Raw genomic sequence first — 26,910 nt, forward strand, 5'->3', positions numbered from 1 at the left:
GTAGGATGCGGCTATAACGACGGCGTTGTAGCCGGAAGGCGGTATAACCATTTAAGTTTGTTTATATAACTTTGTCTGGCGACCAGAGTTTCGTCTCAATAACCGTAGGGACGCTATAAACGGAGTCGTTATAGCCGGATGCTACTAGTGAATATACACAAATGAACGTTGATAGCTCTTTCGGAAAGTGTGATGAAAACTGTCCATCCATAAGATCAGAATTATTGGAGGACTAGTTCTTCTAAGGGTTCAGGTGATCCCCTAGTCGAGCAGTCTCGACTAGCGGTATCTTACTTGCTTTGTTGTTGTTTTGTTCGACTGGCCGTTGGGCCTTTTGTGACCTTTTGGGAAGCCGCTTAGCTGTCGGAGCATAAATTTTGCAGGCAGCCCGCAGCTCAAAGTTGGAAAATCGAGAAGAAAAAACTTTCATATGAAAGGTGTATGTATACAAATATGTAAAAGTGTGTGTGTGTGCGTGTGTGGGTGTGGTCTGTTTAGCCTCTTTTGATATGCATTCCCCCATGCGGACGTTAGCCAACTTGGCTTGCATTTCATTTTACATAAATTTACAAGTGGGCTAAAATATGAACGCTTGGCCAACATTTTTGCCATGTAGCCATATTTATTTTAACACTCCAAAGTGTGTGTGCATGTATGTGCATGTATGTGTGCGTGTGTTTGTGTGTGCCAATTGACACTCGACGTGGTCAGCGCCGGGGCAACTGTTGAAACTCGTTGAAAGATTTGAGCACTTTCGAATGAATAATTTTCACTCTTGGCTATTCATCATATTTGGGCAAACTTTTAAGGCTAACGGTAAAAAAAAACGAGAAGAAAGAAATAAGTAAAGTACGGTCCGAGTCCTGTGCAAAGTAAACAGTTCGACGATAAGCGACGTTGTCAAGACTCTGACTAAGCCAAGACAGCATCGCCTAAGCCCTCTTGGCCAATGAGTGTGCGAATGGTTCAGGGTGTCAAGGAGAGTTACTTAAGCTTTATGATGTACATCTTTAGAGGAAAGAAGGCCAACTGCCAGGTGTAAATTACATTCATCCCCAGACATTTGGGCAAACATAAATTGACCTACAAAAGTTTATGAGTCGATAAAGAGAGGCGAGACGGTTTTTTTTTATTGTTAAGGAAAGAGGCACAAAAGAAAAATGCAAAGAAGAGTTTTAATGGCAGATAAGTAATATTAATGTAAAGCTGCTGATAAAAGGACTTTAAACATTCTTCTGGAGATATATAAAACGATATATGAATGTAAGGAAATGTAAATTAGAGAGTGGCTAATATTGCCAGTCCTTACCGATTTCTTGAGAATCGTATAGTACAGCGATATTGAATTGGATGAAAGTTCTCATAGTGTATAAGCAGAGTTCAAGTTGATGAATTTTTAATTGAAATGGAAATATTGCTCATATTTCAGCTAAATATTTGGATCATCAATCAATGTGAAAGCTAAACTAAGCAGCTAAATCTATTGGCTGGGAAAGGGTAAATAAATTGAATGGTAAAATTGACAAAGTTGTACTAAAGTCTAAAATGCCTTAATGAGAATCGTATAGAAGGGCTATAAATTCAAATACTTGAATTCAAATGGCTGGATATAAAATTCTAGTTAAACCCATTATTATCATTTACTCTTTAAGGCTTAACAAAAGCTAAGAGGTCTAATGCCAGTCAGAATGCTGGCCACATTCTCCCTAAGAATCGGACTCATGTTGCGCTGTTTCTCCAGGCTGACGGGCTGTGCGTGGGCCTGCGATAGCTGATAGAGATCCGCGTAGTATTCCATGCCAGCAATGCCGACTGCATTGAAGCTAGCCGACACTTCGGTGCAGTCGATGATGGAGGTTTTGAGCGGGGTAACCAGCAGCGTGGAGTAGTAGGGCACCTTTTTGCCCTCGAGCAGCTCGCGGATGAGCAGCACAGCTGTGCGTGAGCCCGCCAAGAGATTCCAGCGGGACCAGCTGAAGTTGTGGGACAGTGCCAGGGTCGAGATGCAGGCGTAGGTGTGCATTTCCATCACAAAGTTCTTCTCGCAGGAGCCCTCCGTGTAGCAGAAGGCGTCCTCATCCGGAAAGATGTCTACGGCGGATAGGATTAGCGTCGCCTTCAACTCGCTCAAGCTCAACGTCTTGCCCAGCATATCGGTCAGGCCCTGCGTGCTGCCGCCCTGGAAGTTATGCACAGTGTAGCCCGCCTCAGTGATGGTCATCTCCAGGCTGATCAGCGAGGCCGTCAAGCTGAAGAATATGGTGCCCGGACTGGCAAATGATACTTTGATATTAAATCACATGGACTCTGTCGAGCATACATACTTCTTCATATCGGGTCTCAGGTCCCAGGTCTGGTAGGGCATGTTGCTGTATTTGTTCAGGGCGAAGCCAAAGATGCCTGGAAATGAAAGGGGCCAGGTGAACATGACTGGAGAATCATTGGGGAATTGTTTTACCAAGTCGCCCCGTGCGAAACTGTATGGAGAGTTTGTCCTCATTGAATTTGGTGTCGTGGACATCGCGTGTGCTCCACTTGCCCTGTGTAATGGCCGCCAGGCTGCTCTGCTTCTGCCGGCGGCTAGTGGGAGGAGAGAAGAGGAAACGGGAGCTGATAAGGGATTTCCACCACGAATTCATATAGAGCCTACGTTTCGCTGTCGCAGTTGTCGCTGTTGCTGTTCCCGCTGAACGCCTGCTGAAGAGTGCCGCCGGCTGAGGAATCGTTGCCGACGTTGCCCTCGAGCAGCTCCAGGAGGCTGTCCTCGTCGTCATCATCGTCCGCATCGTCGTCGCTGCTGTCCTGGCTGCCAGCTGACTTGGGCTTCGTGGCCTGGTCTTGGTCATGTGCGGGCAGCTGTGTGTCGCGGATGAAGGAGATGCCCGTGTAGTAGGCAAAGGCCGCAGCCGCTGCGGCTGGCTGCAGCACCTCGACCAGCTCCTGGCTCAGAGGACGCAGCTCGTCGGCCAGCTCCTCGCTGACGTCCTGCTGAGAGCCGCTGGGCGACAGCTGCTCGGATATTTGCTGCAGCAGCTCCTCGTGCTGCTCTCGCGGCAGCTGCATGCGCCACAGCCGATCCATGTCCTCGATCAGCTGCGAGAAGAGGTAGCAGCCGCTGGGCGTCACAGGCGGCGGACGCGCCAGGCTGCGGAACTTGAGCAGCTTGTCGAAGCAGATGGGGGGAAAGAGCTCGGCCGGCTCCGCTGTGTCCAGGAACTCGGCGCCAATGCCCAAGCTGCTCGACGGCTGCGCTGAGTCTGTCGCACACGCCGACGTTGTCGCAGCTGCCGCTCCCTGGCCCAGGCGCACGTGTGTCTGGCGCGCCAGGAACATCACCTGTCGCTGCGGCTGCCCGCTGCTCGACTGCGGCGTCTGCTGCTCCAGGCGCACGCAGAAGCCCTGCGGCAGGCGTGGCACCACAAAGTCCTTGACCAGCCCATACAGGTCCACATTCCGGGGTATGGCACGCAAATCAAAGTCTCCGATTTCGCGCAGCGTTTGCGCCTGCAATGCGGCCAGATCGGATTTCTGGGAACGCATCCTGGCTGGACCGCGCGGCGAGCTCTTTAGCGGGCTGGGCTGCGCGTTGGTCGAGAGTGGTGTGGCCTCGGTGGGCGTGGCTGTGGTAGCTGCTGCCGTTGCTGGCGCCGCTGCTGCGTCGGGCTTTACGCCATCCGCCAGCTGCGACTCGAGCGTCTCGATGTCCGTCTCCCAGCGACAGGCAATCGGTGGCTCGAACCAAATAACTGAATCGGGCAATCTGCAAGGCAGACAGCGCAAAGACTGTATTTACATATATATATTAGATATCATCTGTTAGATATATAGCCTATTATCATTTCGTTTCTCTTCTTCTTGGTTTCAAGTTGAGCTTAGCAATAAATTGGCAATGTTTATGCATTGGGGTCTGGGTACTTAATTAGTACTCCAGTTAGAAAGACCTGATTAGTGGGCCTAGCGAAGGGCTTAATCTTGTTTACGACATACATATATAATCAAGGAGCAAAAAAAAAAAAAAAAAAAATAAAAATAAAAAATTTGTCAATTTATATGGTTAATAGGGAAATCGGAAAAGAATTTTATTTTATAGAACAGATGGCGCGGTAAAAGGGGGAAGGGATAATCGATGATATGACGAACGATCGACTGGACGGTGGGACGGATGGGATAGACGCTGGGACAGACGGTGGAGCGAACGGTAGACCGGACGGTGGAACGAACTGACGATAGACAATGGATAGACAATGGGATAGACGGGGAAACAGAACGTGGTATATACGATACGACGACCGGTGGAATAGACGGTGGTACAAAGGTCGGGACTGAAGGTGAGACGAACGGTGCACGGTAAAGCGGAGGATGGGGCTGATCATGGAAAAGACGGTGGAGCAATTGGACGGACAGATGCTGCGACGACCGGTGGGAAAGATGGCGGAAGGGATGCTAGAAAGAACAGAGGAACGGACGGTGGAAGGGTCGGTGGAATGGACGGTGGAACGGACGGTGGAACGGACAGTGGAACGGACAGTGGAATGCACGTAGGCATTGACGGTGGGACTGACGTTGAGACAGAGAGTCAGTTGCACGGTAAAACGAAAAATGATGATGACGAAACATCGGAAAGGACGCAGAGACATTGACTGAATGGCTGCCTTTGGCTGCTCCTTACATTTGCTCAAACATTGTGCTCGGAATTCCCATCTTCAATGGTTGCAGGGCATACAAAATCAGTTTGATTAAACGGCAAAGCCAAAATGGCGGAAAAAAATGTCTTGTAAACAACAATAAAATGTTTTTCATCTTATATAGGGCTTACGGTTTGCAACGAATACTGAAGATGCTGTTGTGGGTAGCAGGTCACAACATATAATATTGTATATACATACATATACATATACATATATACGAGTATGCATTTAGCTAGACTGGCAAGTCAATTACTTACTGCAGTGTGACTAAGGCGAGCTTATCCAATGCCGCTTCAATCATGCGCATCTCAGCCTCAATTTCCTCGGGCAGGCGACGCACACCAGGCAAAACCGGAGGCGGTGGCTTATAGGTCTGATAGTATTCCTTGTGCATCAGATTGTTAGTGGCAAAAACTGCAAGCGGAAGCAGCAACAACAGTTATACATATGTATATAACTACTATCAGATATGTATGTATGTATTCTCTGCTTGGTCTACCCACTGGTGCGTATGAAGGAGCGAGCATTCAGCTGTTTATCCTGCTGCGGCGTCTCCAGAAAATCGATGCAGTAGACGCCTGATATGATGCGGTATTTGCGCAAGTTGACATCTGTTTCGAGCAGGCCATACGCCTCTGGTCCGACGGCTCGGCGGCGCGCCTTGTTGAGCTCATCCTCGTATTGGGCGTAGAGCTTGTCCACATCGTAGCTGCGCTCACGTGGCGGCTGCGAGCTGGACGAGTGCTGCTCCTGCGTCAGCTGCTCCAGCTCGGACAGCGGAATATCTCGGGCGCACTCATCCAGCATGGACTGCAGAATCTCCTTGCGCTTGCGCCACTCCCGCTTCGTTTGCCGTAAAATAGCTGCCAGAATAGTATAAAACTGCAGCTCCCAAACGGCTCAGATTGATTAGCCAATGAGCAGACTTACTGGCATTTTCGGAGCGAGCGTGTTTCAGCTGAAAGCTGCTGCAGTAGTCACTGAAGTGATCATAGTTGAGCCAGAGCCCTCGCAGCGCCGAGCTTTGCAGCTGAACTGTCGGCGGCAGTGAGAGGTTCATCTCGATGGTGGGAAAATCGATCTCATTGTGGGCCGACTGTTCGCCAATGCGAGCTTTTGGATTGACAGCGCTGCATGCGAGAGGGAAGAGGACGAAGGGAAGTTAGAGTGGTAAGCCAATAGTCGAAATGAGGAGAAGACAGAAAGAAAGGGAATAAAAGTGCATTAAAATAATGAGTGGCAGGCAAGAGCTCAACTATGAGAGGCTTAGCAGGAAGTATGTAGCTTTATTTAATAACTTTGGATCGCTTGTGGAAAAACTCATGCAGAACTGCTTACCTTAGGAAGTCTATTCAGCCTTGAAATTATGAAGGCATAACAAATCTGGGACATTTGGAATTTGTGTCTTCAACACAGAAGCCTAAAGCTTTTATCTTCTTCAAGTTTAAGTTCAATCTGAAATATCGATATCTATCTATCGATATCTATCTTCTTCAAGTTTAAGTTCAATCTGAAATATCGATATCTATCGATAATGTAAAATGTGTTATTGCTGTAGGGTATGTGAGTAGAAGAACATCCAGTTCACATTTCAATTCTGATCTTTAGTGACAAACGGAAGGGCAAATGAGATGAAGGGACCCGATCGATTCAGTTCGACGTCCAAGTTCAATATTAGAGATGCCGAAAAGAGGAAGAGACAGAGGTATCGAAAAAAGAACAGAAGTACAAAGGGAGAGAGATAGAAATTGAGAAACAGAAGATTGTGAATAGAGAGAGAGTGAATTTTAGATAAATGAGATCGACGTGTTCAAACAGACAGACAGACAGGGTTAAATCGACTCAGCTCGTTGCCCTGATCAAGAATATACATACTTTGTGGGGTCTGCCACGCCTTCTTTTGCCTGTGACATAAATTTTACCCTGATTTCCCTTTGAAAATCTGTTCAGGGTATAAAAACACTTTTCAAATGCCAATTGATTAATTAGATGGAAATATCTCACATTTGGGCATCCTTGGAGAACGTCCAAACGAAACTCTGAAAGACATCGGAGCTGTAGATGTGCTTGGAGACGCCAGGTCTATCGATTCTAGAAAGAAAGAAAGAAGATCAACTCTGAGCAAGATCTATGGCACTTAGATAGCAGATTGTAGTACTGACTCCATGTCACGCTCGATGTGCGACATTGTCTTGTGGGTGAACTCGTCCAGGTGCTGCTTGAGGAACACGCGCATCTCCGTCTTCAGCTTCACGAGGTCGGCGGCCACATGGGCCGAGCGGGACTTCGTGTACGCGAGCGACTCGTCCAGTTCGCTGAGAATCTGTCGGGGGGAGCAGAGTTTAGTGTGGCCCTCCGGCTGGAATGTCCGCCCGACTTACGCCCAGCACCTCCTTGATGCGCTGCGCATAGACATCGCCCAGGTTGCCCTGCTGCTGTCGCAGCGAGACGCGCGTCAGGTCCTCCACCTGGACATCCTGGGTGAGGAGGGTGCGCTCGTCCGTGCGCAGCAGCCAGTTGCGCTCGTCGCGCTCCCGCTGGGCAATGTCCGCGTGCCACTGGTGGATGTATTTGCGCAGGTCGCTGGGGCTGGCCGCATTGGGCAGCCCGTTGCAGCGCATGTACTTCTCCCACTCGCGCTGCTGGCGCTCCTCGGCCTTGATGGCCTCGATGGTCGTATGCACCTGATCGAAGAATCTCATGCTGTCCTTGAGTTGGCGCCGTCGCAGCCGATTCTCAGCCACCTCCTGCTGCTGGCGATGCTTGGCCTGTTCCATTTCCAGTTTCTTGCGCTGACGCGCCTCCTCCAGCTTCTTTAGTCTATGGATAGGAAGTTTCTCAATTACATGCGATTATCTCTGCTCGCAAGCCTCTTTCATACGAACTTCTCCTTCTCCATCTCGATGCGCAGCATCTCGGCTTGCTCGGCCTCGAGGCGTGCCTTCTCCTTCTTCGACAGCTTCTTCTTGGGCGGCTGCAATGCCATTTGCATTACATATTAATTGCATTTCAATTACAAATTGCACCTTCGCCACGCCCACTTACCATGATGTTGCGCTCCCAGTTGCCAAATACCAAATACCAAATACCAAATACCAAATGCCAAATGCCCAAAACCAATTGCCACACACCTGCCAGGTATCGATCCAACCAGCTGCAGCTATGGCTACAGCTAGTTGTTGACGTTTTTGTCGTTGCTGTTGTTAGCTGTTTGTTGCTGTTGCCTAGCTTTGCGCCAAGCAAATCCCTTGGCCAAAACACAAACATAGCCGGCCAACACAAAGCATCAAAACAGTTTTGCAGCTTCAGCTTGCAGTATCAGTGGCAGCAGCTACAGCCCCTAATTAAATATTCCTTTGGGGGCTGCGAGCTTTGTGCCCTTTAACCTTTTGCATTTGTTGGCAGCCATCCAGTGGATGGCGAACTGGAGAAGAGCAGAGCAGCACACAGATAGAGAGAGAGCGACTGAGACAGGGCGTGAGCGGTCTTGCGGTTATCATGATGGAAGGCGTCATTGGATTTGCACGTCATGCCCCTGTGGCTTAAGCTGCTACCGGGGATCAGCTAACAGTAACTTGCCAACTGCTGTCAGCTCTCTCTCTGCCCCTCTGCCCCTCTGTCTCCCCCTCTCACCCCTCACTCTGTATCCTTTGCAATTTGATGTCCACATGCGCCAGCCACAAGGTGTGCGTGTTGCTCTGCTAAGCCAAATTGTGATACACATTTCATGGATGTTGTTTGCTGGGCTGCTGCAGGTGCTCGAAGTGAAACAAGCTTAAATAACCACACGATAATTATTTGATGGAAGCAGCAATTTCAAATCTTTGAGATGAATGTGAAAAAATTGTGTACTTATGTAAATTATGCAATCAGAGCTTCAGTTTAAGCTCTTCAATTTAGCTATCGACGTGATGGAGCTAAAGAGCAGAGATATATGTAGATGGATGCTTATAAAAAGAAATATGTACATTACATAAGTAATATAAAAGTCTCGCCAAACACCAAAGAGAGTTTTAATTTTCATTGATTATCTTATTAATGTTCAAGATTGCACATGAATTTGACGACCATCTCAATATTCAAAACGATAGAGTGTGGCGGCATGAGATAAACAGTTATGCTCCATTATCTAAATAAGTTTTGTTCAGCAAAGATTGCTGAATGCTAATTTAAGTGTAGATCAATGCGATCTTCATGCTGTGATCAGCTTTGATCGATATAAGTAAATATAATTAAGGGTATATATATATCCTTTCGAGTCTTTTGCGTGGTTGTCCATAGTCGACAGACCCGCCTGGCAACCCTATAGCTTCTGACCGATACGGGCTCAAGATAGGCTGTACAGAATAAACGCGGACATTTGAGAGATATCATGTACAAGTAAGAAGGCTCCAGTCGAGACTGCTCGATTAGGAGCTTTTGCTAGATCCTACGCTTTTGGCTAGATCCTCACTATGAATGTTGCTTGCCATCATTAATTTGGAAAAGGTGACAATAATACATCTATATACACATAAACATATGTATGTACAGTGATTATGCTATATTTGTTCTGTCTCCCCCTCACATTACCTGCTGAATAGGTACGGATAAGTGCACAGCGCAAGTGCCCTGGACAAGCGTCCAAGCATATAATTAAATATATATGTATATGTACATATACATGTACATATTTACATACGTCTTATAAATCAAATGAAAGGTATTAATGCGTAGATCATATATATATATATATATAAATATATGATCTAGCTCCTTTAGTTCAAGAGATATTTCAATTCAATTTTTATTTTCAATTTTTATAATAAAAATCAAATCATAACTCTTATTTTTGATTTTTATTATAAAAATCAAAGATAAGAGTTATGATTTGATTTTTATATAAAAATTGTTCTGTAATAATTATTTTTGATATTTATCATAAAAAATCAATTTTAATAATTAAATATAATTTTTTAATAAAAAATAAAAGTTTATCCTTTTTTTGAATTCGCCATAAAAGAAATCCTTATTTGTGATTTCCTCTCTCTTCTTGGGAGTTCTTTTGACCCTCAATTTTTTTAAAATGCATAACACTTATTTGCGGTCCCTGAAAACAATATTTAGTAGTCTTGTTGGTTATTTGGAGGGTATTTGTTTGCCAGCTCAGAGTGCAGCACTCACGTTCTAATTTATTCTATTCAACTCTATTCATCAAATTAAACATGATATATTTTCTTATAATTTTACATTACTTTTCACAAATACATATTTATCTGTTAGACTTAAGGTAAATTGCTGTTAAGGTCTCCGTGATATGTTGCCTTAGTAACAGCCTTTCAATTTTAATTACTTTTGGCAATTTACTCATATACTGTACATATTATATACATATATAATATTATTTATTCAAAGGGAATTCTATCAGAAAAGTTTACATATATATATTTGAAGTGTTGAGCATGCAACTTTTCTTGAATTTACATTATATAGAGCTGAGGAATTTTTTTTATTCATCAGCATGTCTCAAACTCAAATTCAGTCTGTGCTCGCTGATTGGGCCCTTTGCTTTTGGTTTTCTATTTTACGCCTAATTTGAACTTTTTTGCGACCTCGCCCAGGTTTTCGTGTCGTCCCAGATAGCAGAAAGTTTGTGCGCAGTGTGGGAGGGGCAGGGCAGGTGCGGGTACTTAAAGCACAGGCAAAGGCAAAGGTAAGGTGACAACGAGGGCTAATTACCTGGCAATTTAAATAGCAGGTCACAGCGCTTCAGTTCCGCCTCTCAGACTCGCATTTCACATTTTTCGGCTAATTGCCGCATCCAGAGCCACAAGCTCAGCTTATCAATTTAATGTGCAGCGCTTTGGGGTGACGTCAAGCGATTGCAGCTAGCAGCAAAGATTGCGCTACCTAATATGTTAAATTTCCACGGACGAGATAAAAATGGAAAGAGTTGCGTGAATGGGTTAATCGCTATAATTATGCAAACGAAAATATGTTCGTATGAAGTGTGATATTTTATTTTAATGCTATTCATTCACTTCTTAAGATTAACATGGAAATATGGAAGTTTGGCTAAATACAAATGTTTTGGCTTATTAAATAACATTTTTATTTTAACAGACTGTTAACGCTTCTATGTTATTTCTTGCAGTCTCTCTTAAATTTCTACTGGTCCTTCATTGGAAACCTATTTCTCTTTATTTTCCTCTGGCACATCGTGAGGATTTTTAGCTTTTTTTCCAGCAAATGAAAATAAACACTGTTGGTTAATCGGGAGTGTTCGACTAAAAGATACGCCGAGCCCTGCGATAAGCTGTTATTCTAATCACTCTGCGTTTTTTCCTCGCACACATAAGCACGCGCTCTTTTTACTGCAGTTGGTTTTAGCCCAGAGCAATCAGTTTTTCAGCTTTTGGTATTCTGGTATTTCACTAAAAAAATACCATAAAACGAGTAAGGAGAATTAAGAATAGAAGCAGGCGTGGCAGACTCTATAACGTATATATTCTTGATCAGGGCGACGAGGTGAGTCGATTCAGTTCTTTCCGCCTGACTATCCATTCTTATGCATGATGCGTCACCTGTGCAGTCAGCAGAGCGCGAGCCTGCGTTCGAGTGTGTGAATGTGTGTGGGTGTGCATGTTGTGTTACATAAGCCATAAAGAAGAGTAGAATGACTGGAATATTGGTTTAAGAGATTTATTACTCTAATAGTCTTCACTAAAATTGTATTACTTTTTTTTATTTTATATATTTTATTAAATATTTCTCTTATATTATTTAATAAATGTTGAGTCTATGTTATTAAAATTATGTAACTTAACAGCACAATTAACAAATGTTGTTGATTAAAGAAGTACTAGAATCTTTGCTATTTTGATCAAATTTAGTTGAAAAGTTGAAAAACTACAGCGTAAAGTAAGTTTCACAAAAAGCTGCTGCAAAAACAGAGCAAAAACAAAATATTACACTTCAAATGTAATTTATTGCGGCTGATATAGTTGTTGTTGCTGCTGCTGTTGTTGCTGCTGCTGTTATGCATGGCTCTGAGTTAAATATTTGACTGCAGCGGGCAGTGCATAATCCTGGCTGTAAGCTGTGACAAAGCTGGTGCCAGCTGCCAGCTACGCAGTGATATATATGACAGTCAGTCATACGCATATATATTTATAGCACACATGTATATGAGGCGGAGAATAAGAAGAGACAGAGAGAGAGAGAGAGAGAGAGAATGGGGCAGCAGATGAAAGAAAGAAATACTGTTTGCATGCCCAATAATGATAAAGCCGTATGCGTAATTAGCTTCGTTTTTGCTATCATTTCATTTGCGGGCAGCTGAAGCATTTCAGCTGAAGTGCTGGCAGCGCAATATAAAATTTGTCATACGCACCGTTGACGTTGACAGATCGTTGAGCTGAAGCGATGCTGGCTGACGACAGGCGAACAAACGACAAAGGACAAAGGACGAGGGACGAGGGACGAAGCACGTCGGACAAAGGGACGCAGGACAAAGGACAAGCGCGACAGCAGTTACAGTCATAGATACATCTGCCTTCACTCTGAATGCAGCACGCTTCAGCGCACTTTGCAATGTGTCAACAATTCGTGAATGTAATATATATAAATGTAAATGTAAGTGTATATATATGTATATATACATACATACATATACATATATATATACGCTGTAGCTGTCCGCAGCAGCGTGAACTTCAGCTCCAACTCAAGTCAACTGGATCGAGCTCTGTTTGTAATGCAGCTTAACCCAAATTGACGCAACTGTGTGAAAGCCAATTTAAATTTGTATTTATCAACGCTGCAGTGCACCTAGCATATGCGAGCTCCCAATTCAATTTATTTCACATGCACAAACATGTAATATTTGTATGGAAATCGTAAGAGTAATTCACCTTTCATAGTTAATGAAAAGAAAATGTAACCAGAAATAGCCAAGATTTGATTGCATAACTGAGCAAAGCTTATGAAACGTTTAAGAATACAGTATAAAGGGAATGAGGGGAAGGGAAAATTGCAAGTTTAAAAGTGAATAGGGAGAGAGAAGAGAACATGTAAAAAGCGACGGAGGAAAAGAGAGGACGGAGAGGAGAAAATGAGAGAAAGGAGAGATTGCAAAAATGCAGGGAGAGAGAGAGAGAGAGAGAGAGAGAGAAAGATAGAGGGAGACAGACTAAGAGAGACAGAAATGTAAAGATTAGGTAAAACCTAAAGAGCGACAGAGAGGGTAAAAAAGTGAATGATCGTGTGAGGGATAGAAAGAGGGAGAAGGAGGCAATGAGTGCAAGAGTGAGAGATAGAGTGTGGCAGAGTGCGAGAGAGAGTAAGATAGTAGAAAATGAAAAAGTTAGCAAAGTATGAGAAGAAAGTTAATAAGAGAGAGAAAATCGAAGATGAGAGCAAAGGAGAGATGAAAGAATCGTAGAGATGACGAAAGAGGAGAAAAATAAAAACAGACCTAAACTGATATTAAATTGCTTACGAATGGAGAGAGAAAGATAGAGACAGACAGGGATAGGGAAATGGAGTTAAATGTTCCGTTAGGCGTTAACTCATTGAAAAAGTAAACATGCTAAGTATTTCGAAATATTCATGCATATAATACGACTTCATCTATATTTGTGAACATACTTGTGTACATATATTTATACATACATATGTATGAATATGTAGATATGTCTAGTTCTATTAGTTTTCAGAATTTACACATTTCGGTTTTCTGTCGGGTTAAAGTTGAAGCATTGCAGTTTCCCAGCTACCCCATTCATTTTAATTTTCATGTAATTTCTTTCGCATACACTTACAATGAGTCCATGCGCTTGATGGCATAGTTTGTAAGGTTCATAGATGAACGTATAAATGAGGCCAACAAATGTTTATTTTGTATATTTAAGTATTGTTATATACAGTCTATAAAATAACGGAAAAAATATTCAAATGTAAATAAAAAAAAATATTGAATGAGTACATATAAATGACAATAATATAATATGTAGTTTGTTGTTTTTCTTTTTGTGAATAATATTTTAATATACCTAGTTGGTAAAGAATTTTGTGTGGCCATGAAATATTTTCTAGCCTGATTTAAATGGAGTGTATTAGGCTAATGAGATTTCACATCTATTATTTATTATTAATGCCAAGCTGCTCTATAGTATTTGATTTCTTGATTGCGCTGAGGATCTACAAGGAGTACTCCTTCCAGTCTCCGCCTTTTGTTGTTGATAACTACATATATTGACTGCCTGTCTATCCCTCACCTGGATCAGTCTGCATAAAAAGGGTACTTGCGCTTCGCTTCGCCGCCTCGAACAGCATTTTTTCATGTAAATTGTTGTTGTTGTCAGCTTCTTGACAAATTGCTGTTCGCGTGGCTGTGCAGTTGCCGCTGGCTGTTGCGGCGGCTGATGCTGTTGCGGCTTCGAGCATGGAGCTTGGAGCATGGAGCATTGCCAGCCAGTTAAGCGGGCAGCTTGCCAAAGGCAGTCAATGCAGGCACGTTCACTCTTCCCTCTTCCTCTCTCTCTCTCTCTCGCTCTTTTGCCTATGCACAGTAGCTGAGGCAGTTGCTTGCAAAGTGTAACGATTATTAATTACAGTCAATTTACTTTAATATCCATGCATATGTGTGTGTGTGTGTGTGAGTGTTGGTGTGTTGGCAAGCGTTGGCTGGTCAGTTTTTTGGCACGATTTCATAATTATATAGTCAAAGTCTGTGGGCAACCAACTGCCGCAAGTAAAAAGACACATTACACATTTTCTTTTGGGGAAAAGCTCAAAATGAGCTTCTGTGACATTGATGGCATTGCAAACGCTCACACGCGCACACGCACACACACACACAGCGTGTTCGTTCACTTTATATCCATCTTATCCTAACTTATCTTCGCAGCTGCTGACTATATATATATATTGTATATATATCGTATGTATACCTTGTATATATATAATTTGTTGTTGACCATTGCAACGATTGACAATCTACTCAGCAGCTCAGCGAGGCTTTGTCTGCGTTGCTTCTGGCTTTTCCTTTAAATTCTATTACTTTGTTGATAAAACTGTCAGTCGAGCTGGACAACAGCTTATACACAAAACACACACACATACACACAACTGATAAAGGAGTACGTACGTATACATATAAAAATATATATGTATGCCTATATATAAATTATATGTAACTTTCTGAATTTGTATGTATAATAGTATCCGATTATACCGACTGGTGCCCAGACAAACTTATATAAGCAAGCCTATATAGTTATAGTCCCTTGAGCGTCAGTATAGCCGGCTTCTACTGTATTTTGTTTTGATTAAATTAGAAAGGGAATCACATCGAAGCTAAAAAGCCTTTTACACAAGAGGCTTTTAAGGGATATTTATAATTGCTGCGCATAATTCATAAATTACTTTGGACAGACATAAAAATATTTTGAGCAATCTAAAGAGTTTCTATACCAGAGTCCAAAATACAATATATGACATATATAAGTTAAGCGCTCCCACACTAGAGTACTAGTGATTGGGGACGCTGTGTTGGGTTCTTGTGAATATATAACAACTTTGTGTTCAATGAAATAATATATTTTATATAATTTGGAACAATAGGTCTAAACTCTCTCTAGTCCGAATATAGACTTGAACAAAATCTGTTCTACTGGTTAGGTTCTCCCCTTGAGTGTCTGACTAGACTCTCCAGCCTCCTTAGATTGTCGAAAGTCTTAATTTATATATGAATTAATAATATTCAATAATTTCTTCAGTATTGCTACATACTTTTTCTTATACTTATCTACATATAACCGAAGAAGTTTACATAATAATTGTAAAATAAATAAATAAAAAAAAACTAAATAAAAAATTTATTATAATAAGTTAACCTATAATATACTTATATATACCTATACGGTTACCTATAATTGTTATTAATTTATGTGCTATATTATTTATTTTGCAGCCGCTGTCTATATGCCGGATATCAAATTCATATCGTCAATCCAATGCAATGATTAGAAAACTGAGCAATGAGTAAAAAATAAATGTGGAAATTTATTCAAGTTTTTTTTACTAAATACTCGGAGAAGATCATAAGTAACAGCCAAAAAGAAAACAAAATAAGTAAAAGAAAACAAAAACAAAAGAGAAATCAAGGCCAGCCGCAATTTAGCTAGAAACGTAGTAAAAATAAAAAAACAAATAAATCCTAAAATAACAAAGAAATATACAAGATTATATACAGCAAGGCAATAATAATTAATGAATTAACAACTAATAAGCGATACAAAATTAATATAATTAACTAAATTACGTTTGACTAGGCGAACAGCAACAAATAGCAAAGCAAGAATACAAAACGTTTAACAATAATTAGCATTAAATGGTTAACAAGACGAGAATTATTAAATTAATACTAGTTACAAATTGAAATAGTAAATTTAACATTAAAGCTACGAAATAATAAATTAAATAAAAAAAATTAATAAACCCAATTTACGCCATTGTGATTCTTAATTTTAGACATTATGTGACAAAACAACAACAAAATATAATTATTAAATAAATAATAAATTTTTAATTAAAAATGCAAAATTTACGAAAGCTTTAAAACAACAAAACGAAACCGAAGCAGCCACAAAGCATAAATCGAGCCAAAAAATAGCAAAAAAAATAAATAAATAAATAAATAAAACAAACCATAAAAAATAAAAGCTAAATGACCAAAAACCGCAAAACTTGAAGAGCTATAGAAACACATGTATATATATAGTATATATATATATATTTAAATGAACCAAGAAAGGCAAAATTCCAGTTAGGCAAATTAGAAAATTCAGCAAATTATAAGCCAAGAACGCAGAACGCAACGCCAGCCGCCCACAACAACAACAACAAAAACACCAACAAGCAACAACAATTAAATAAGCCAAGGAACAACACAATAGCAAACTGAACCACAATAAACTCTGAGCTAAATTCCATCCAAGATATCAAATTGTTGCGGGCCATAAAATTATGAGCGCCTCCTAAGGGTATGCAACAGAAATTTTAATGCTGCTGCTGTCAGCAACCACAGCAGCAACGCTTCTCCCTTCAATTTTCGAGTCTGTCTGAGAGCAAAAAACACTAGCACAACATAATTGAAAATTTGTAATAGAAAAGTTAAAACCAAAAGCAAACAAAAATAATAATAAATTCAAAAATAAAGCCAACAACAAAACATCCTTGAATCTATGCAATTATCGTCGCGTTCGTCAGGTTTCTAAGGCCCGGTTAAACCGCCATTCGTTTTGAGCTAAAGCTGTCACAGCCCATACCACGCACCAAACGCCAAGATGACGATGTGGCAGAGTGGCGGCATGGGAGGCCATGGCTCCCAGAACAATCCATGGATGAAGCTGATGGGCATCGTGCACAAGGAGCGCCGACACACGGACAATGTGCAAAGCCAGAGCGGCTCCAACGAGCGCAACTTGAATCAGTGAGTACAGCTTAGAATTAATTGTTATCGATAGTTTCGTGCATCGTTGCGCCATTGCGAATTGCATCCCAAATTTGTTTATGCAATTTTAATGCTCGCTCACGCAAGTGCAATGGGTATATTGGTTTTGTGCAAAGTCTTGAACTTAAACTTTGAATATATGTATAAATTAAGCTTTTTTGCTGTAAGTGTTAGATGTTAGTGTGCGGTGTTGCACAAAATGAGTAGACTTCAATAATCCCGTGGCGACGACCGACGTTCTTTATTATCAAAAATCAACTAAAGTACAGTGACATAAATTCTTATATCCAAAGCTAGCCCTAAACCCTGATTATGCTGACATTGCATATTTACGCGAGGCATCGCATTACTTCGGGCAACAACATTGTTGCGCGTTGGAGCCACTGCTGCTGTTGTGCAATATCCGCTGGGAACGGCTACATTCATGCTGACGGCGCGTGATCAATCTGAACATTTATGTTTTGCTGGTCGATTGTGTTAACTTATATATGAGGATTGACCCTTAACGGGCCCTAGGCAACTTCTTTTACTCGACCGAAATACAAACGTATATTTTGCATACAACATTTTTGGTCACAATGTAATAATATCACTAACTGCATTTTAAACACGTCGTTTTCTACACTTGCTTTCGGGAAATGCATTAATTATATCATGAATATTAATTTTATTCAATCAATCTGACTCCATTCAAAGTATACCCAAAATGTCCAGTTGTTCGGCAGAACAATTTGTGATCTAATGATCATTAATATGTTATTAAAAATCTGAAGAGCTACATATTTCTGTGCTGCTAAATACGCAAACTAGCTAATCCAATTTTCATATGAGAATACTAAATGAGTATGAGTTTTTCATGGAACAGTGTTGTGATTCTGTTCTTTTGTTGTTCATTTTCCTATTGCGCATTCTATCTACATGACAATCCGACCCTTGTCTGAATGGTTTTAAGGTGTCCCTGATATGCGGTCAAGAGGCGCGTGAAATTGGGAAAATATATCTTGTATATCAGGAAAACTGTTTCTTAAGCTTTGAGAGATATATGATATTTAACATATACATATACAATCGTGTTGAAAACCTGAAATCAAAAAGATATGCTGGCTGTATCTACGTGTGAAAATTAAAGTAAAACTATATAAATTGCAGCTATAAAATTACATCCCCAACATTCGGTATGTGAGTTACTGTAAAAATCCTTGCAGATCATTGAGCTGACTGTCTTATATGGGCTGTAGGGTTCAGCCTTAAATCAAGATAATGTTATTGAAATTAGCTGCAGTCAGCTGTCATGTATATAAGCCATTTCTGTACTACGAACAAAGTCTAACTATCCACTTCGGGCTAGCTGCGTTTCTTTAGGAAGAGAGGAAAACAATTTCGAAAATTTAAATTGCGTTTTCGAGCCGAGTGAAAAAAGCAAATCATAAAGAGCTGAAAAAATGCTGACTGAAGGCAAAAGTGTCTAAGCTGCCATGTAAGAGGCATCTCCCGACCCCTCCTCCTGCTCCAACCGCTCCTCCTGGCACCTCCTCCCAGCTTGCGCTGATAAGCAACATTTCGCATAGCTGGACGTCCATGGGCAAGCAAACTTTTTACGTGCAGGCACGCACTCGACACTCTGCTTGCTGTGAGCGGAGGCATGCAACATTGTGTCTTGGTGCGTGAATATGCATACGAATGTGTGGGGGCTTCGAGTGAGTAGTCGTAAAACATGCGGCAATTGCGCAATTAAATGGCCAAATCTGTCGCACTCACTCTGACTCTGGCTCTGATTCTGGCTCACTCTCCTTCTCTCTCTCTCTCTGTCTCACTCTGTCTCTTCTGCTTATTGTTAATGAAAAGCAATGGGTCTACATGGTGCAGTACATTGAATTGTAACTGCGCCGCACTCTCTCGCAGACACAAATCAACGCAACTGTCCGGCCACCTGGCTGCACCACAGCAGCACCACAGCAGCACCAGTGCACCACAGCAGCGGCGCTGCGGCTCTGTGGGCTTTTAAAATTGGCTATAAATGCGCTGAAGCATAAATGGATTTACGTACATGCTGCTCGCTGCTGCAATCCATTTCCATTTCCATGTTGCATGCAGCAACATGCTGCCATTATGCCACGCCCAGCCCACGCCCGCACCACCATATTGACGCTGGGCAAATGGCGCACCGTGCGCTGCTCTGCGTTCGCTTATTGTGCTCAATATTTAACGCAAACAGGTGGAAAAGGCCAGACGACTATTGCATACCCTTGCTAATGGGAACTGCATCTATATACATAGTAGTAGGAGTAGTGTGATATCTATATGTTGTATATACCCTTTCAGAGCTTAAGCTATTGGCAACTAGATATACACCATAGTGCGGTGTGATCTCGTATATAGTTACATATCTGCTTCAGGGTGTAGCTATGCAAACAGAGCGATTACAGTTTGATAGCTGATTGGTCCCAAATATGTAGGGTATCTGTACGTTCAGCTCTGCTTCGTTTCGTTGTAGTACACAGTTAATCACAATATTTCTATAGCATCGCCATGAGCATACAATGCAGCCTTTTAAAATTTAAAGCCCGTCTTGTTTTCCTTGGAAAGTCAATATTGTTTGTCGCATTCCTGAATGATTTGTCCTATTTGCATTTTGATTTTCGATATCGTTTTCATTGGATTTCTCCAACTGGCCGACTGGATTTTAAAGATTAAACAGAGACTTTGAAGACTTTCCGCGTCTTTAATCTCTATCATCTTCATGCTTCAGCGTGTTTCATTACCAGTAGTTTTAAGTCACTGTAAATTCGAATTCGAAATGGGCTTAGCCACATAACTCTAATAATGTTTCATTTGCATACATTATGAACCATACAAATACCGAGATATGTTTCAATTCCAATCGTTTCAATGTAATTTATAAATACTAATCTTGGTCTCACTCCCAGCTAATTCCATCGCCTATAGTGCATAAGTCGCTTAATCTGTTAGTACTTCAGCGTGTTTCATTCTCAGTTGTTTCATTGTTGAAATAGATTGAAAAAAATTCCAGCTATTTCAATCAAAATTCAATTCAATTTTATTATCAAAATCATATTGCAATTGCCTATATCGCATATTTAAATGTGTTTCATTTCCATTTGTTTCAACGTATGGTATCCACAAAACCGAAATACAAATTACATCATTTAAACTGAATAGCGTCAATATTTTTACGTCTGTTTCGTTAACATTTGCTTTCAACATAGAAATCGCGAAACCAACAATCGGAATCTTTATAGCTCTATTTAGGCGTATATCATTCTCAATGACTGTTTCATTACCAGCTATTTCAATCAACTGTGCCTCCGGCTATCAACTGTAGACCAGGCGCATTAATGTGGCTAATGAAAAGTACTTGAAAGCAAATGGAAAATGAGAATTTCGCTTATGTTTATGTTTACATATATATTTTCCTGCTTTTCCTACATTTGTGAGTGTTTTAAGCTACCCTTGGGCAACTGCTGCTAGGGCAACCACTTGATTCGACTCGCTCAGAATGGGAAACTCTCGTTACTAGAGCTTCACGGCGCTGGGAAGGCGACTCTCAGATTGAGTTTAGCTAAATGATATGAGTCCCGGCTCTATACTTTCCGCCAGTTTGCAGTTGCCTCAGCTTCAATTGAGCTCTGCGGCAACATGATTTCAAATGAAGTGATAGCAAAAAAAGGAAAGTAGGTAAGATGAAAAGAAAAGTTGCAGAAGCAGACATTCGTACTTATGTATGCATGGCGGCAGCAAAGGTGAAAGTGGTGTACTTAACGTAAGTATAAGTATGCTTTAAATGTGATTAGATCTTCAAATTAAAAGAGGCAGCGCTCTTCACTTGATTGAAAAATTCAGTTCAGTAACTGCCTAAAGTAAATTGGAATCAAATGTTGATGGAAGTACTTATGCAGAAGGCAGTGAAAGGTCCCTGGAGCATATTAAGTGAGCTAATGTTAGCTCATTAATAATGTATTATTATTGTTAGGCAGTAGAGAAATATACATCCACACTAATCACTCATAAAGTGCACAAACTCAAACAGAAAATTATTGTTGGGCAGCAAATAATGTTGATGGAGTCCCAGATGATTCTTGGCAGAGCAACGCAAACAATAAGTTGTAGTGGCCATGCATAATACATATACATATATAGGTATATATATTATATTTACATCTCAAATTGCATCTCTGGAAACTTTCGTGAGAAGGCAAAATGCAAAATGTTGCAATACATTTATCACTTTGGCCATAATTTGCTGCTGCCCACGCCGCTTACACATAAGCAAACATGCTAAGGAGGCCAACAGAAGCCGACACCAGCAACAACAGCAACAACAACAAAGCGCACATTTATGCATAAGCACGACGAAGGTCAGCAAAGGCTGACATAAAAAGGGCTCTTAGCCCGCTCGGGTCAGGCTGTGTGTCATCTCTGAAAAGAGAATGAGAATGAGAATGGGAATGGGAATGGGAATAAGAATGGGAATGGAAATGGGCATGGGAAAGGGCATGGGAATGCAATGTGGACCGTCATGCGGAGCACTTGAAGCATGCCTCAAGCCGGCGACTTGAGCCGAGCCGTGCGAGATCAAGCATGGGGCAAGCAATTGAAATGTGCGCCTCGAAGTAGGCAACGAAAATTTCAGCGTGAATGTTGCGAATGTGTGTGTGTGTGTGTGTGTGTGTTGTTATTATGTTGTATGCAACAGTTGAACATTTGTGAAATTTGCATAAGTTTCGTTAGAATCCTTCATTGGCCACGTGTGGCATGTTTTGTAGCTAAACTTGGAATTTGTTGAATTGTGCACGAAAAACTTGTTCCATTTGTTTGAGCGTTGCCTTCGCTCGAGTGTTTGTGGGTGTGTGTGTGTGTAGGTGTGTGTGTTGGTGTGTTGATAGCTTCAAAAGCATTGGACTGGTATGTGCATATGAATATTTTATAAGCCTCTCAAATGTAGTTGTATGCGTCCCCATGAGTGCGTGTATGTGTGTGTGTGTGTGTGTGTGTGTGGCTGGGTGTGTGAAAGGCTTTATTTATGCAAAGGGTCGCGCAGTACGCCCAACGGTGGCAGACAGAAGGAATAGACGTAGTTGTAATACTTAACACCAACGCAACAAGATACTTTGGTCATAGAATGTCAAGCATACACACATACACACACGCATGCACACAGAGGGACACATGTGTGTGTGTGCGTGTGTGTTGGAGAGCCGACAGTCAGTCAACTATTTTGCATTGAAATTGAAATGTTCGCAGCTTTTGTGCCGAATCATTAGTTGAAGCAAGGCAGCTGCGGCTCTTGTCAATGTCTCTCTCTCTCTCTTCCTCTCTCCCCTTCTCTCTCTCACGCACAGATTGTTGATGTGAAGCGGCATTTACTTTATACATCATACTAAACGAACTAACTTAGTCTACCAGAAAATCTCGGCCCATTTAACACTTTACTCTCAACAAATTGTGTTGTTGCTGCTCTAGTTACAAATGCTTGTTGTTGTTGCTGCTGCTAGTGTTGCTGTTGCTGCTGCTGTCAACATGTGTGCAACATCTAATTATTATGTATTCTTCATTGGCAAAATGGATCTTTTTATTTCACACTTAAACTTATTTCTTAGATTTAAATGCGGAGGGATAGCTAAAACACTCTATATTAAATGCTATATGTGTATAACTGTATATATAAATCTCTATATGATTTATTATATAACATATGTAGCTATTCAATAAGCATTCCAAAAACTTTCTGTTGACTATGGAATGATTATTGGTCATAAAGTAAGTTTTATTTTAGGAAAGCCGATGGAGTGAAGCGATTTCTTGTTCATGATAGTCTACTCCGATTTGAAAAGCTATTTGAATGCATGCAAATTTGAATATAGAATTAATCACTTATCTATGACTAAATTAGAGACTTATAATTGAAAATATATCAATTAAATTAGCTCAAACTTCAGGGTGAAATGGTTCTGTGAAATTGTATGTAACAAGTAGGAGACAGAGTGGCAGACTCTATAAAGAACATATATATATATATTCAGGAGGAAGATGACGAGCTCGATTGATAAAATATAGCTCATCCGTCAGTCCATTTGCTCGATCATTTCAATCTTTGAATCCATAAGCCTAGCGACTTTACATGTATATGCTTGAGTACCATACGCAATACGAGTTTATCATTGTCGTATCGATAACTTGTCCCATATCTATCTGCCTATCATATTATCATTACTAATCGATTATTTTATTTCGGTCTTTAAGCTCTGCATGGGACTCGGGGTATCTCTTATACCCTTCTTCTTTTATATACCCTGAACCCACTTTCAATGGGAAATCATTTCCTTATACAATATATTTAAGGAATTTGAAGGATTGAAGTATTTGGTATTTGGATACTCACAGAGTCTGGGCGAACTGAGATTCTTTCCCTGCTTGAAAAGAGACTCAAAAAGGGCATCAAAAGCAAAGAAGATTTAAAATTTAAGCATTTGAGAAAGAAATTTTGATGGAAAACCAATGCAATTGCTTTTAGCTTGCTGTTACAGATAAATTTGCATAAGAAATCAATGGGAGCTCGTCATAAATAAGTTTTGCACAACTTAAATGCAAATCGCTGGAATTTATGCAACAAAGTTAAGAGTTGAAGCGAAATGCAGACATTAAGCTCGCCTCGCACGCAACGGGAAGCAATGAGAACGGAACTGAGGGCTGCTGATACTGAGATATCTAGCACTAGATATATATATATACATATCTGTGTGGTATTATAATGTTGCAGACATAGGTAAGAAAGGAGCAGAAAGGTGGGCTGCTCTGGTCTGGCTGGGCTGAGCTCAGCTGTGGTAAATGATGATTCGTGCCTTGGTCAGCGTTGGGGCAGTTCCATTTATATTCGCTTTTCGCTGAGCTGTTGCTAAGCATTTTAGTTGTCTAATTGCGGGTCATTTGTTAGGCAAATGCCGCGTCTGACGTTGCCCACTCCTGCTCCTTCTCCTGCTCCTGCTCCTGCTCCTGCTGCTAACTGCCGCTTATCCGTGGCGCAACACGCGACGCCGCGTCTGTTACAACTTGGCAAGTTAGCGAATCGTTCGGGCCACACATTTGTTAGGGTCGCTAAAATCATTTTTCATTTGCCAGTTAAAATTCGCAAGCCTCACAAAGTGGACGAGCCCGTGTGGGCGGGGCATTAGTGGGGTGTGGGATGTGCGGTGTGGGGCAAGTGTGAGACAGTTCCATTGAACTTCGCTCAAGCGAAATTAATGAGCGCATAAGCGGCCTCAATGGCCATAACACGCGCCAAGGGGCGTCCACTGGAGTGCACTAAAGCGAACAGTCGAACTGCAGGCTCAGGGGTTGCCCTGGGTGGTGTGAGGCGGGGGGAGCGGCTGCCAGCAACAGGGAGGCCATGCATGTGTGTGTGTGTGCGCCACTCTGTCAGGCTATCTGTCTGCCTGTCAGCTGGTCATTTGGCATTTTAATGATGGTCATAAAACGCAAAGTGTCAATGCGAAGCGATTGAAAAAGACAGCACGAAAGTGGGCTAAGCACGACGGCCAGATACCCTACAGCTGCTCGTTGAGCTCGTGTGAATAAGTTCAGACTGTTTTCGATCTATGAGCATATATCGACATACATAACTGTAAATAAATCCGTTTAAGTGCTTGGTTGATTAATAGATCGATTGAAAATTTAATTAAGATGCGATGCATCTATATCGGTATCCTCCTATCTGTCCTTGAAATATTGCATCTGAACTCTTATATAACAAACTTAGTAAAAGTTGTTTTCTCTTCTCTTTACTATCGATAAAAATCGATAATTAAACTTCATATTTTAAGCATAACTTGAAATACGCAAAAGATAGAAACAACCAATTACTTACTTCCGCAGTTATATCTACTATTTTTCACTTTAAAGTAATTCCCATCTGATATAGACTTTTGTCAAGGTTTTTTATCTTGATAATTTTTCTTCGGAGCTCTCTATCTCAACCCAATTATGCTTTCAGTATGCCTCTTCAAATTTCAAGTACAAGAAAAGGACACAGCGCGCCAGGTGTAGAGTATAGCTGCGGCATCATAAATGTTTTTTTGGAGTAAAATTGGAAATGGATTCCTTTTACAGAAGAGGCATGTATTGAAAATGGACCAAAGCACGTCCAAGCCAAACAGTTAACAGACCTCGTAGAACCCCTCATATGATAATTGCGAAAAGCGAAAGTTAATTTAGGACAAGCCAAGAGTGAATTTACAGTAATATTTGAAATTATGTAACATTAACGCCTTTCATGCCGGGGACCAAAGGTTCCAGTGGAGCTGAGCGATTTGCATATGCCCCACTTGAAATACCGCGCACATGCCGGGGTATTTCAATTCAACAACTTGGCCAACAATTTTGGCTGACATTTCAATTGGCGCAGCCATAAAAAGGCGACAAAGGCAGCGGCTAAAGACTTGACGTGGGTCTCGAGGGATGGCCAAAGAAAACTGCCTGAGAGCAGAGAGGCAACAGAAACAACAACAGCAGCAACAACAATAACAAAAGCAAGAAAAATTGGCAGCACTCAATTAACGCATTTAAAACTACAATGCTGCAGCAACTGCCACGCCCCCTTGCTTGTAAATACCTCAGAGCGCTACCACATTCCTTTGAGTTGAGTTGGGCTGCACTTGGCCGTGTGTTGATTGGGAATGTATGGGCGTGTGTGGGTGTGCGAATGTGTGTGAGTGGGTGTGAGTGTGTTTATTTTCAGGCATGACAAGCATTGCTGTTGCTGTTGTTTCTCTTGATGTTGTTGCTGTTGTTGCTGCTGTGCATTGTGCGCCTGAAGCTTTTGTTTGTGGCACGCAGCAGCAACAGCAACAGCAACAGCATCAGCATCAGCAGCAGCGGCAGCGGCTACGTGAACCATTGTCTGCCACACAATGCGGCACCATGTGAACGTTGACGACAATGTGCTCGGCAATTGAGATGAGGCTCTCCAAAAAGGATGCTTAGATGCAGCCAGCACAAAAACACAAAATGGGGAAACGCTTGCCGAGAATATTGAGCCATTAAAGTGCATGCCACACGAGTGTGGGAAAGAGAGAGAGATAGAGAGAGTCAGAGAGAGAGAGAGAGAGAGAGAGAGAGAGAGAGAGAGATAGAGATATATAGAGAGAGACAGAGAGAGAGTGAGCGAGAGAGAGAGGTGGGGGGCTAGAGAGGAATATGTATAGCCTATGGTGTGGAGTGGGAGAGAAAGGGAGAAAAATGAAAAGTGAGAAAAAAGTATGGCGGGAGCTAAGGCGTTTCAGATATGTGAGCATCAAGGCAAATATTTTATTATTAGTATTACTAAAGGTATTATTAATTTCTATAGATGGCTCCCGCCATACTTTTTTCTCACTTCTCATTCTTCCCCCTTTTTTTTCTATAGAAGGTAATAATACCTTTAGTAATACTAATAATAAAATACTTGCCTTGATGCCAAGATATGATTATCGAAAATAATTATCGCTCCTTTAATCATCTCATCTTTTCATAAACGAAATATCATATCATATTATATATATTTCATCAAACTTTGCTTACCTACATTTTAAATAAAATAATGTTGTATAGCATAATGATAATCTTCCAGTTTTTGTAGAATTCGATTAGAGATATAAATTAAATGATCGATTTCCTATCGATAACAATGAAATTTTATGAGTTATCGTAAGCATACGGCAAATTAGTTCTTTG

At 41.4% G+C, this 26,910-nt stretch overlaps 2 protein-coding genes across 6 annotated transcripts in view; one reads left to right on the top strand and one right to left on the bottom strand.

Moving 5' to 3' along the window:
• The window catches only part of Sh (Potassium voltage-gated channel protein Shaker), a 206,676-nt gene that overhangs the window by 25,619 nt on the left and 154,147 nt on the right, over positions 1-26,910 (top strand). For all 5 annotated transcript variants that reach the window (XM_089474131.1, XM_089474132.1, XM_089474130.1 and 2 more), the window contains one exon: positions 15,643-17,163. In XM_089474131.1, coding sequence (XP_089330257.1) covers positions 17,018-17,163 — 146 coding nt within the window. In that variant the 5' untranslated portion in view covers positions 15,643-17,017. The remainder of the gene's footprint in view (positions 1-15,642; positions 17,164-26,910) is intronic.
• Positions 755-7,674, bottom strand: LOC108618342 (uncharacterized). Its single transcript, XM_018014314.2, has 11 exons — positions 7,574-7,674; positions 7,070-7,508; positions 6,851-7,011; positions 6,693-6,779; positions 5,619-5,818; positions 5,192-5,551; positions 4,946-5,102; positions 2,651-3,760; positions 2,459-2,580; positions 2,325-2,400; positions 755-2,270 (listed from the first exon to the last, which is right to left on the bottom strand). The coding sequence occupies exons 1-11, from the start codon at positions 7,672-7,674 to the stop codon at positions 1,655-1,657; spliced, it is 3,429 nt and encodes a 1,142-aa protein (XP_017869803.1). The 3' UTR covers positions 755-1,654.

This window comes from Drosophila arizonae, chromosome X (assembly GCF_054131065.1).
Source record: "Drosophila arizonae isolate 15081-1271.41 chromosome X, UAZ_ARI_1.0, whole genome shotgun sequence".
NCBI lineage: Eukaryota > Metazoa > Arthropoda > Insecta > Diptera > Drosophilidae > Drosophila > Drosophila arizonae.

Bases quoted from the DNA above. Each gene is read 5' to 3' on its own strand.
- LOC108618342 (XM_018014314.2), bottom strand. From the start codon at position 7,674: ATGGCATTGCAGCCGCCCAAGAAGAAGCTGTCGAAGAAGGAGAAGGCA. The intron at 7,012-7,069 runs GTAAGTCGGGCG...TCCCCCCGACAG, and splicing joins GCATCAAGGAGGTGCTGGGC to ATTCTCAGCGAACTGGACGA. The intron at 5,103-5,191 runs GTGGGTAGACCA...TTCCGCTTGCAG, and splicing joins TCGCTCCTTCATACGCACCA to TTTTTGCCACTAACAATCTG.